This window comes from Eretmochelys imbricata, chromosome 11 (assembly GCF_965152235.1).
Source record: "Eretmochelys imbricata isolate rEreImb1 chromosome 11, rEreImb1.hap1, whole genome shotgun sequence".
Taxonomy (NCBI): domain Eukaryota; kingdom Metazoa; phylum Chordata; order Testudines; family Cheloniidae; genus Eretmochelys; species Eretmochelys imbricata.
The window spans coordinates 11,081,553-11,094,966 of NC_135582.1; the positions used below are offsets into that span (position 1 = coordinate 11,081,553).

At 41.9% G+C, this 13,414-nt stretch overlaps 1 protein-coding gene across 1 annotated transcript in view; it reads right to left on the reverse strand.

Annotated features, from left to right (window-relative positions):
• The window catches only part of ADCY5 (adenylate cyclase 5), a 336,865-nt gene that overhangs the window by 27,967 nt on the left and 295,484 nt on the right, over positions 1-13,414 (reverse strand). Inside the window, exon 12 of the mRNA XM_077829909.1 lies at positions 8,901-8,988. Coding sequence (XP_077686035.1) covers positions 8,901-8,988 — 88 coding nt within the window. The remainder of the gene's footprint in view (positions 1-8,900; positions 8,989-13,414) is intronic.

Below are 13,414 nucleotides of genomic sequence, written 5' to 3' on the forward strand. Positions count from 1 at the left end.
TGCTAATAGCTTGCGACCTCATTATATTATCTATTCTATCTTCCCTGACAGGCACTTGGTTATCAAACTCTCTTGTCGTGATTACGCTACTGGGCATTCTCTTCCATCTAGATTAACCTTCTCCATAAGCATTCTCCAACTAACAGGGCATCTTTAGAACACTTGGCTCCCAGATGTCTCACTTTATTCAGGGTGGAAATACAGTGAATGGTGATAATCCCTAGGAATCCAAGTATACGCTTCCCCAGTCACCCATCTTATTGAAAAACAAATTGCAACAGGTCTTCTTTCCAGCATGAAGCATTATCTCAGCTATGGCAAGTTCCACAGCAGATAGGATGATTGGGCAGGTTTTTTTTTTTAAACTTTCCCGTCTTTTATATCCCCCTTTGCTGATCCCATTCCCACCTCCATTTCTCTGCTCTATCATGGCACAGAGCATACAGCTCCAGAGGAGCAAAGAGGCTCCTCTAGAACTATACATTAGCAGATGTCTGAGAACTATTCACATTCCCCACAGCCTATGAGCATGACCTCTATGATGCTCCCCAGCATCTTCGCTCAAGGGAAAGAAGGGCTAACACAAGACTGCTGCTGCTGCTCCAGAACCCAGATCTCCTCTCTCTGTTACTGCACTGTTGTACCAGCAAAGCCACTAGACTAGAGGGTATTTTTAGAGACACTAGAAGCAAGCAGCACAATGACACCGCACTGCAATTTATCTATGACTAATTAAAAGTCCTGCTTTTCCCTTTTACCCTTCATTCTTACATTTTCAGAGGTACAACATTTTGCCAGTGTACTGCTTCCCACACAGCAATCCTACAACATAATTATTAGCTGGTGACTATTACAAAGGGATAGAGAATCTGCAATGCTGCTAACCATTTTAAAATGCTGACTTCACCAGCTTCCGGCTCAAAACAGTTTCTCTGTCTCGTTGGGGGGACAAGGTATGTGTCTGTGAGAGGAGGGGACTTGGACTGGGAGGGCTTGGCATTCTGACACATTCACACTGAATGACTAAATCCCAGAAAAGGTTACAAATTATTCAGATTCTTGCAATCTTCTTGGAGTTAATTTTTGTAAAGTATTCTTTTTGGAAACAAAAACTGTTAATATAGCAATTCTTGGCACCTAGAGATGAGCCAGCATCAAAAGATGTCCTGTCTGCACCACCCAGCTGCTCCTACAAGAAACTTAGGGCTTGTCTACACTTGAAACGCTACAGCAGCACAACAGCAGCCCTGCAGCTGCACCGCTGTGTAGACACTACCTATGCCAATGGGAGAGGTTCTCCCATCGGATTAGGTAATCCACCATCCCGAAGATGCAGTAGCTAAATCAACAAAAGAATTATTCCGTGACCTAGCGCTGTCTAGACTGGAGATTAAGTCCAAATAGCTCCGTGTCTCAGGGATGTGGGATTTTTCATACTCCTGAGAGATGCAGCTATGCCCAGGTAAGTTCCCAGTGTAGACCAGCCCTTAGGCAAGCAGGAAGATAAGCCCACATGCCTAAGTCTAAAGAGGTATTGCAACAGACGTCTGTATTTTCAACAGTCAATGGAATTTTGGCTCCTAAATTCCATTTGAAAATGAGATTTAGGCTCCTAAATCAGTTAGGTGTTGCAATATCTAAACATCTTTAAAAATCTGGGCTTTTGTGTTCAGCGCTAGACATCTCTGGTTCAATCGCTGGTGTGCTGGCATGTAATTTTGGAGTTGATTTCTTTTAAAAAAAAAATAAATCGAGACCCCAAGAGTTGACTTTTGAAATTTCAGTTCATTTGTAAGATTTGACAATTTTGTTAAATTAACTTTAAATTCAAACATTCAGATCTTGCACCAACAGTCAGTCAATCATCTATTACAAGCTCTCTGAAATGGCTACTTGCCCCACATGCTTTTCAGAAGTGTGGTTCCTGGATAATGTGGCATGCAAAACCTCATTGCAGAGGACTATATCATTTTTTGATCTGATGATGCAATACCAACTGATATCAATCGGAGATGTATATGAAGATCAAGAATACAAAATGGCCCTTGAACTCTAGTGGTCATGATAACACTGAGAAAATTGTGACTAAATGTAATTTATGGCATCACTTTACTCTCACACTGTCTTTAGAAACACCTCTAACGCACATCTAAGACCCACAGACCTGACTCTCCTCTCACACTACTTATACACTGAGGTAATTCCATTGACTTCAGAGAAGCTATTCCTGATTTACACCACTATTCAGTAAAAGAAGAAGCAGACACCATGAATTCTACTCTAGCAGCTAGACTTCTAATGAGGGTGCTTTTTTTTTTTTTTTTTATTAAACAGAGTTTCGATATTCAGCTACAATCAGCAGATTTGAGTTTCTAAAAAGTTAAATTGGAAAAAAGCAGCCACATCTGCAAAATACACTTCTGGGAAAAGAGAAGGAAAATCATGAAGGAAGAAACAAGGGAATTAAGAGCAGCAGAGTGGATTTCCCATTTTCTCTATTGCAGGAGCTGCTAAGCAATAGTGCCATAGCAACTAATATTTTTAACAAGTAGAACAGACTAATCATTAGCACTTCAAAGTGATGTACAAATGCTAAATAAATAATCCTTACAACACCTCTTTAAAGGACTCCAGATAAGCATTATTCTCACTTGAAAGACAGGGAAACTGAGATAATGCGAGGAGTTATCCCAAGAATGAATACGGCTTGTAAAGGTGAAGGGCAGGGCCATCCCTATAGACTGTGGTGCCCTACGCAGCCCCCCTGTGGAGCAGCATGCAGCTGCGTAGGGCACCAAGAAATTTGGGGCAATTTGGTGCCCCAAATTTCCTGGTGCCCTACGCAGCTGCGTAGTTTGCATATGGGTAGGGACAGCGCTGGTGAAGGGACTAGCTCAGATCTGTTCAGGAAATAGTGGCAGAGCCTGGATTAGAACTCAATAGTTCTTCCTAACCTCCAGTCTTGTTCTCAGGGCACAAGACTATAATGTCTACAGTCTACCCTATATAGGACTGACCTCTAACCAATCCTGAGAAAATGAGCAAGATATTTTGGTAACAACAGTCAAACAAACTAAACTCCGTTAACAAACATGCTTCCCGGTACAAATATTGGTTCTCATTACTCTGTAAATTGGGGAACAGATTGTGTCAACAAACAAGTACATCCTAGAAAAAATGGAACAGAAAAACAATGAGAGAAGCCGCCCAATGGATACACGATATTGTAATGCCATAGCAATCTAGCACCTCTGAGGCAATTATGCTTTACAAACAATAATGAATTTAGTTCCTAACACACTCCATAAGATAGGTAAATTACTATCCCCATTTTACAGATGAAGAAACTGAGGCACAGAGAGGTTGCAACGTGGTTGAGATCTCTGACAGAACTGGGAATACAACCTAGATCTCCTAACATCCCATCCTGTGCTCTAGCCACTGGACAATGTTTCCTCTGCAAAAGCCTCTATAGAGCAGCAGTCTAGTAACAGTCACTCATGTGCTATTAAAAGTAGCAAAACAAACACATAAGAATAGTTCAGGGCTGTAAATCCATTTGTTTGGTTTATTATTTAGTGTTTTATCAGTCTATAAAACCAAAGTACAGTTTTCAATTCACTAACTGTTTCAAAAAGGAAAGATCACAGATTTGAAAATATGCTTTTAAATTTTCTGGCCACTTTGGGAGGGGGAAGCCAAGAAATGGGTATGTGAAAGTTAGTATATAAGTTGTGATTTCCAGATCAAATTAACTCAGGAAGATGTAGTTTGCACTCTGTCTCACATTCATGTCCAGCAATGTCCAAGAAGTTGAACTCCACAGAGCGGTGAGTGCAGTACAATTTATGGGTTTTCAGAAGAAATGTTAACTTGTTGAATCAGTAGCAAAACAGATGTCAGTCAGCAGTGTATTTAAGAAGAGATAGTGTTTCCCATGACCTTGCAGAAACTAGATTTTAAATGGGAAGGCACCATCGGACCTCAGTTGCCAAGCCTTCTCAGAATAGCAAAGCCAGGAGCGTAAAGAGTCCTCAGTTTATTGCAGCTGAAGGAATTTGGAAACCTATGTTAGCTAGACTGGCAATTCCAGGATCAACTCCCATGGAGAATTTTATAGTGGGAGATAATGATAACAGCAAAAAATAAAACAAAATCAAGTTGTCCTGAAAGCGCCTGCTAGCGATCGTCAATGCCAGATATAGAGAGGCCAAAAAAAGGGGAAGGAAATCTCAAATGGAAACTGTAAAAAGATAAGCGGGGGAAAAAGTGGACCATTTACCATCTAACAGTAGCGCAAATAGACATAAATTATGCTTGGGCTCCATCAGTTTGATATTCCAAGCAGGAATGCCACAAATGCTGGTTTTCCCACACTTCCTGTATGGAACTGATGGCACATAACACACATGCCCTCCCATTCTGAGTCCAGGCACAGAAAAAACATTAGTCCTGCTATCAAAATGAACCTGACCCAGCAGAGAAGCCCCAAAGCGAGCTAGGAAGCTTTATATCTTAACACAAAACCCCCAGACTACATCAATCTGTCCAAATAGTTATATAGCCCTCAACACAACAGCAGCTGACTGTCTTTTCCTCACATACTTTAACAACAAGCTGGTATTATAGCAAAAACCAAACAAATATTAGGGCTGAAAAAAGAGAAGATGGTTAATTTGTTGCTGTTTGTACAATGCTTTGAAAATGTACAGTGCCACATATGTGCTAAGCAGCAGTATTTTTATTAAAGAACAGGACAGACATGAAAGATAGTTTCTTAACTGCATTGTGGCTTGCTAACGAATCCCTCCACCAATCTACTCTCAGCACTAATGTCCTCTATAATGATCTGCAGTGATGCCCTGGTGTTCGACCACCTGGTGTTTGATTGTTTTTACTCGTCTTTCTTAGGGACAGAGTAATTCATTAGCACGGATAATCTTGCTGTCAAACAGGTGCAGTGCTCCCGTAACCACCACTACACTGACTGGATTCTTGAGTCACTATCAGATTGTATGTACTGTACCCTTCTCAAGAACCAGAGACTGGGACTGGAGGATGGAGGTTGCTTTGGTTGGTATTTAGGTGGCATTGTCACAGGCAAGTGCTTGACAACACCACAGCAACTCCCGCTCCTCTTCAATATTCCCACCATTGGTTTCACCACCACTTCTCTCAGGATAACCAAAGCGCCAGCACATTTCTCCAGCTAGTGGTCAGAGGATACCCAATAGAATCCTCTTTTGGGATGGACAAACTAGTCAAGTAATAAAAACTAACCTGAACATTCACCCCTCAATCTTTCAGTAATTGATCGCTAGAAGCTGCTGACATCAAAAGTCCACCTCTGCTATGTGACGTCTTTTCACTGTGACGTCACCTTCAGCCCCCAACTAAAACCCCTCCAACGCATTATTAAGGATCTACAACCTATCCTAAAGGATGACCCAACACTCTCACAAATCTTGGGAGACAGGCCAGTCCTTGCCTACAGACAGCCCCGCAACCTGAAGCAAATACTCACCAACAACCACATACCACACAACAGAACCACTAACCCAGGAACTTATCCTTGCAACAAAGCCCGTTGCCAATTGTGCCCACATATCTATTCAGGGGACACCATCACAGGGCCTAATAACATCAGCCACACTATCAGAGGCTCGTTCACCTGCACATCCACCAATGTGATTTATGCCATCATGTGCCAGCAATGCCCCTCTGCCATGTACATTGGTCAAACTGGACAGTCTCTACGTAAAAGAATAAATGGACACAAATCAGATGTCAAGAATTATAACATTCATAAACCAGTCGGAGAACACTTCAATCTCTCTGGTCACGCAATCACAGACATGAAGGTTGCTATCTTAAAACAAAAAAACTTCAAATCCAGACTCCAGCGAGAAACTGCTGAATTGGAATTCATTTGCAAATTGGATACTATTAATTTAGGCTTAAATAGAGACTGGGAGTGGCTAAGTCATTATGCAAGGTAGCCTATTTCCTCTTGTTTTTTCCTCCCCCCCCCCCCCAGATGTTCTGGTTTAACTTGGATTTAAACTTGGAGAGTGGTCAGTTTGGACGAGCTATTACCAGCAGGAGAGTGAGTCTGTGTGTGTATGGGGGTGGGTTTTTGGAGGGGGGTGAGGGAGTGAGAGAACCTGGATTTGTGCAGGAAATGGCCTAACTTCATTATCATGCACATTGTGTAAACAGTTGTCACCTTGGATGGGCTATCACCAGCAGGAGAGTGAATTTGTGTGGGGGGGTGGAGGGTGAGAAAACCTGGATTTGTGCTGGAAATGGCTTTTAGATAAGCTATTACCAGCAGGACAGTGGGGTGGGAGGAGGTATTGTTTCATATTCTCTGTGTATATATAAAGTCTGCTGCAGTTTCCACGGTATGTATCTGATGAAGTGAGCTGTAGCTCACGAAAGCTCATGCTCAAATAAATTGGTTAGTCTCTAAGGTGCCACAAGTACTCCTTTTCTTTTCACTGCAGACATTGACAAGACCATATTTGCAACAGGGGCGTAGGCTGCCAGCAGCCAGCCCACAACCCATTAGTTATGTTTATAATCTGGTGTACTAATCGGGGAGGCTTTTGTGCATCTGGGCACTAAATGGTGACGAAATCAAAAATTCACTGGTGCTGAGAAGCCACATGCTTGGGTTTCTCTTTAATAAAACCAGCCACCAGGAACTGTTCAGTAGATCTTTCACAGGGCAGCCTGTCATGTAATATCCTCTGGTGGCCCCTCAGAATCCAGAAAAGGAAGGAAGAAGTGGGAAAAACAGCATCCAGACCCACTCATTCTCTGTAAGTTCTGTGGGGTAGGATACATCTCACTCTGTTTTGCAGAGTACGGTGCACATCTGTAATGTTATAAACAACCACTTCTTAGAAATATCAGGCAGTTCACAGTAATTCCTCATTTCTGCCCTCATTGGCTTGCCTTTTTGTGTTTGGCCACCTGCATTCCCAGGGGGCGTGGGAGGTTTTGTAGCTCAGGCTGATCATCTGAGGGAGGGACATCTTAAAAACAGCAGCTGCAGCCATCATTAGACAGATCTCCTAAATGGGAACTTGGGAGGTCAAGGCACGGAAAACAAAACAGAACAGCCTTCCAGGGTCATGGAGACACAGAGAAATCCTTTGTGTATTATAAACTCATTCTTCATTCAGGTCACTCATAAAAAAAAGCTTTGACATCCAAAAACCTAGTGCTGCTGTCAGTATATGAAAATAATATAAGCCCATACAAGCCAACAGGAGGAAAATATCCATGTCTGTCCAAGTCTGCCTTGTTTGGTGTCAGCCAGATTCAAATGCCACAAGCCTGGGCTCAGCAGAGATGATGCTGCAACAACATTTGTCCTATGACACAAGTCCAAAAAGAGCTGTGCACTGCAGCACCCAGCCCCTCCAGCACAGACTCTAGCTGGCTGGTGTTGTGATTGAGTGTTGCTGCCTGGTGCCATTATGTCATAGTGTCGATCTACATTGGGTTCACTGTGGCTGTAACAAGACGCTTTCTGGATTGGCCCACACTGTATCATTAATCACAAAAGCACTGCATACCCAGTAATGACAGTCAGAGATAGGCAGTGCAGGCTATGGGTTTAAAATGGATACATATAAAGTTTAACAAGGCATCTGGACATCATCTCCTGGGTCAGAGGGACCTGTGTGCCTGTTAAGATTGTTCTCTTGAGCTTGTAAATGGCATCATCCACTGAGAAAGGATGATTGGCCCCAAATAAACCATAAACCAGGGTGGTCAAAGAGAACAGCCCTTTTCTGAGGAAGGTTCCCTCCAAAGGCAACCTTTGGGAACTTGTCAGAGAGCTACCCTAAGTTCTGAGTTTTAACATAGCTTAGCGCTTCTGGAGTTTCACTGGGAATATTTCATAGCCCATATTAAAGGAAAAGCCTAGGTCTAACTTTTAACAATAAAATCTGCCACGAGTGCCTTCCGTAGACCGGAACCACCAACAGCATCCAGAAGTAAAGAGCTGCAGATATCAGGTAGTGGACTGTGTCAGGCAGATTGTTTCTTTTCTAGAAAAAAAAGGGCTATTGAGCTATTTCATTTTAGCCCGTGAGGAGCAGAGTTGGGTCTGAGCCATGATGTGTGGTTCCCTGAAGTCTGGATCTGAACTTTCACAGGCTTTCAACATGGGAGAATCCACAAAACATCAGACACAACAGACCATCAGACCAAATACTCTAGCACCAACTCACTGCCTTCCCAAAAGCACAGAAGAGAGTTTTACTATGGAAGGCTAAGCATACTTAACTCTTGTTTTACTACCGTCCTTCTTTGCTTATCAACCACCAGTTACAAAAAGGAGATCACTGGCTGATTACCGCTTATGCTCATCTGAGACAGGCTGAGAAAGCTCTAAATGTTCATGCTTTTATTTCCCTTCAAGGCATATTTCCTTAATGTTACCCTTCTTCTGATTATCTGCCTACCAAACCAAGCGTGTGCCACAGGGGACAATACACAGCCGGCTCTGCAGGAAGTTTAAGGGGAGGAAGCACAGGGTCAATGTTCTTGTTTCCACATTGGGAACTTTGTTCTTTTAAAGTCAAAATGAGAGTGCCTGCAGGGGACTTCATAGATATGCAGATCCACAAGGGGAGCGGCTGATTACTTCTAACTGTGGAAAACTATGCCAATCCGAGCACAACATGACCTCAGCTCATTCTCTTATCTAAGGTTTCTTCTATAACCCTTATCATGGTAGTATGTACGTGCATCTACCTATGGGGAATGATGGGGGAAGGACAGCTAATGAAATACAAGAATGTTATATATTAGCTTAAGAAACAGACTGGCTATGCTAGTAGGGTCAGCAAAGGACAATATAGAGAAGTCTCATTACTCACCTTTACGCAGGAGTAAATGACCGAAACAAACACCACTGTGGTCAGGATCAAGAAACTGGTCAGGTAAAAACCCAACATAAATGTAGAGCTGAAACCAGAAAGGGATTTTTAAAGATTTACACCATACAGAACAGTTACCGCTCCGCTTTTAGCCTTAGTACATCTGTACAAACTCTGACATATGGTGTGGGCTTTCTCCCTGGCTAGGATGGCAGTAGGAAGTAGGCGATGCTTTGAATAAGGAGATTCCCTGTTCCCTTTAAATTGCTCGGGTGAGAGCAGAGAGACTAAGAAATGTTTCATGTGCTAGAAGAGATGAGAAAATAATTTGTTACAGTGGGCCACCCCCAGCTGGCAATGGATATCAGATGCCCTGGAAGAGAAACTTGCTGCGTTTTAGAATTGAGGCCTCTGCAGCCAAGTGCACATGAAATACGTTGGGGAGACATATTTCATGTCACACTTATGAGTCCATCCCCATCCTTTCATTTGCATCCTCTGTGAAGGACTCAGGAACCTTGTATTGGCTAAGAAGGAAAATACAGAGAAATAGCCCACTTCCAACAAGGTCATGAAGATGCCCAAACCTATCCTGGTTTCTCATGTAGAGAATCTCTGCCCTACCACTTTTGCGGTCTTCCCACCTAAGCTCAGGAACAAAGATGGCTAAGAGGGCACCAGAGCACTCGTGAATAAAGCAGCAGTGCTGGGAGTCTGCATTGTGCCCCATCTTCTTACACTCTTCCTTTCAGTGAAAACAGGATTTCCAAGCCAGCTTTGTGGTATACATTTTTATTTTGATCGTGCAATTATTCGATAACATTTTGAAAGTTTCTTGTCTCAGTACAAAAGAGACGGGTCCCCTCCCATCCCAACACTTTAAATAATCAATGAGGTTATCTTGCACAGTGACATTAAGACCAAACACATCAAAGCCAGCTGGTTTCCATGTTCTGCCATGACAGAGGTAACTGTCTTTGCTAATTCATTCAAAAGGCATTCATTAAGGCAATTCCTCTTTATTATCACAAATGATCATTGCTATTTTGTCTAAAGTTTCAGATTCTGCTGATATTTCATGAAAGCATTTGATTGCGACACACATACACGTGGCTGCAGCTGCTTGTTAATTGCTGTCATCAGTAAAGACAACAATCATGCAATTAAGAATATTAGAAAAACGAATAAAAAATGTGATGGAAATATATATCTGGTCCAAAGATGAATCATGAAACTTTGTTTACTCTAGAAACCAAATCGGCCTACAGACATGCTAAGTCATCCACAGGATGGTGGAGAATTTAACAATTATCATGCAATAGGGGTATTACCCTATTTCTACCAGTACTTGCCTGCAATATTTTTATATATATATATATATATATGCGCAACTAGCAGGAGTTTGTGTTTTGGGTTCTAATTTTGGGATGAATTTAATGGTTGTGAAAGCAAGGTGATTGATGGTGCTGGCAAATGAGTCCTCTTCTACATAGCTCAGCCAATGCACTTGACCACTGACCTCCAACTCCTCTGCTATTCTAGGCCTTTCCTAAGAAGATATCATCCATTTATACTATATTTCTACTATGTGGACAAATGACCACTACAGACTGGTACAGCACCTTAGAACCACCAAATTCAGGTTCACTTGTAACCCAACTCAGATATGAGTTTGGGTCTCTGGAGATGGTATGTTATTATGGTAATCCACACCGCTTCCAGTCAGTCTTGCCAGTTAGCTAGGATTAAAATATATGGAAAAATAATGCTTATGTATTGATCTATGGCAGTTATATGTTCTCCATTACCGTAGTATCTGAGCACCTTACAATCGGTAATATATTTGTTCTTACAACACTCCTGTGAGATGGGGAAGTGGTGTTATACTCATTTTGCAGACAGGAAACTGAAGCACAGAGTAAAATTTTCAAAAGCACCCTAGTCCCATTTTCAAAGGATTTGGGCATCTAGCATCCTAAATCTCATTGACTTTCCTACACGTGGGTTTTCATACTAGAAAAAGCGTGTATGCAGATTTGGGCATGCACGTAAATGCATTCTGAGGTCTGAAATGTCAAGCCCAGTAGGTTTTACCATACAGCTTAGACTAATTTCCTATAAGGTCCAGTATCCTGCCTGTGGATTCTTCTGAGGAAAGCTAAAAGTGCTCAAAATTATGGGAGTCTCTAAAACACCTGGAAATAAAGTTTCAAAACATCAAATATTTCTGCCCATAAGAGAAGACTGGCAGGCAAATAGCATATGCCACATCATAATGAAGCTGTTTCGATTTCCTTGAGTAATACAGAACAAAGAGAGCCAGCCAACAGGATGGCCAAGGACCCAGACATTTTTTGTCATCCCTTTTTTAAAATGTTAAATTAGCTCTAATTAAATAGTCCGGTAGCTGCTTAGTGACCTTGGTGGGCAAACCAAACCCTTTTAAAAGGGCTTCTCTTACAAAGGTATGAATTCAAGGCAGCAGTGTCAAGTCAGCTGATCTAAAGTGTTAACCTTTGCAGAACCTGGGCAACCATGAAAATAACAGCTTTAGTGATTATTAAGCATGTATAAAGTGCAGGGATTGACCTAATTTCAGCTTTCAGCCTCTGATTTCCTTATATGGATCTGTCTCTTTATACACTGTATTTTTGCTGCTGCTATTCTGCTTTGTTGATTCTATCATTCCTCGAGCAGTGGCAATCGTCCTTTTGCCTGGGGGGAGGAGAAAGAGTGACCTCAAACATCATATTGTTTCTGTGGCCCACCAGTATATGAACAATCCCTGGTCTCTCTTCTGTAAAGGTGTAAAGGATGGTGAAGTGAGTGAAAGGGAAAGCAGTTGTAAGGACAAACATTTATCCTGTGTCTTTTTAAAATGAATTTTTGCTTTCTTCGATTGGAAGAAGATAAATTGGAGCATTTCTGACTCTTCAATTATATTATTCTTGAGATTAAAAGTGACCAATTCTATAATTATTTTAGGTTTCAGAGTAGCAGCCGTGTTAGTCTGTATTCGCAAAAAGAAAAGGAGTACTTGTGGGACCAGCAGGAGAGTGTGTGTGTGTGGGGGGGTGCGTGTGTGTGTGTGAGAAAACCTGGATTTGTCCTGGAAATGGCCCAACTTGATTATCATACACATTGTAAGGAGAGTGATCACTTTAGATAAGCTATTACCAGCAGGAGAGTGGGGTGGGAGGAGGTATTTTTTCATGCTTTGTGTGTATATAAAAAGATCTTCTACACTTTCCACAGTATGCATCCGATGAAGTGAGCTGTAGCTCACGAAAGCTTATGCTCAAATAAATTGGTTAGTTTCTAAGGTGCCACAAGTACTCCTTTTCTTTTTGTGGGACCTTAGAGACTAACAAATTTATTTGAGCATAAGCTTTCATGAGCTACAGCTCACTTCATCGGATGCATTCAGTGGAAAACACAGTGGGGAGATTTATATACACAGAGAACATGAAACAATAGGTGTTATCATACACACCGTAAGGAGAGTGATCACTTAAGATGAGCTAGGGGACACCATCATAGGGCCTAATCACATCAGCCACACTATCAGAGGCTCGTTCACCTGCACATCTACCAATGTGATATATGCCATCATGTGCCAGCAATGCCCCTCTCCCATGTACATTGGTCAAACTGGACAGTCTCTATGTAAAAGAATAAATGGACACAAATCAGATGTCAAGAATTATAACATTCATAAACCAGTCGGAGAACACTTCAATCTCTCTGGTCAATCGATTACAGACCTAAAAGTTGCAATATTACAACAAAAGAACTTCAAAAACAGACTCCAACGAGAGACTGCTGAATTGGAATTAATTTGCAAACTGGATACAATTAACTTCGGCTTGAATAGAGACTGGGAGTGGATGGGTCATTACACAAAGTAAAACTATTTCCCCATGTTTATTCCCTCCCCCCCCGCCCCCGCCACTGTTCCTCAGACATTCTTGTCAACTGCTGGAAATGGCCCACCTTGATTATCACTACAAAAGGTGTCCCTCCCCCCCCCCCCAAGATTAGTTCATCTTAAGTGATCACTCTCCTTACAGTGTGTCTGATAACACCCATTGTTTCATGTTCTCTGTGTATATAAATCTCCCCACTGTATTTTCCACTGAATGCATCCGATGAAGTGAGCTGTAGCTCACGAAAGCTTATGCTCAAATAAATTTGTTAGTCTCTAAGGTGCCACAAGTATTCCTTTTCTTTTTATAATTATTTTAGGAGCACTTCCTATTTTTAGGTGCACAATTCATGAGAAAGCATTGCTACTGAGCCAGTTATGGTCTCTGAAAAACACAAACACACTTAGTTCCTCATTTTTCAATAATAGAAATAAAAATTCGGAAGTATCGTCTTTTTTTGAGAAGATCCTCTGGGCTAGGTTGTGCCATTAGGCACTAATCTGAGCACAGGGCCATGCATACACTGTACCAGTCCAGAAGGCATTGTATCTCTGACACACCTACGAAGCATAATTCCTACCCCTCTTG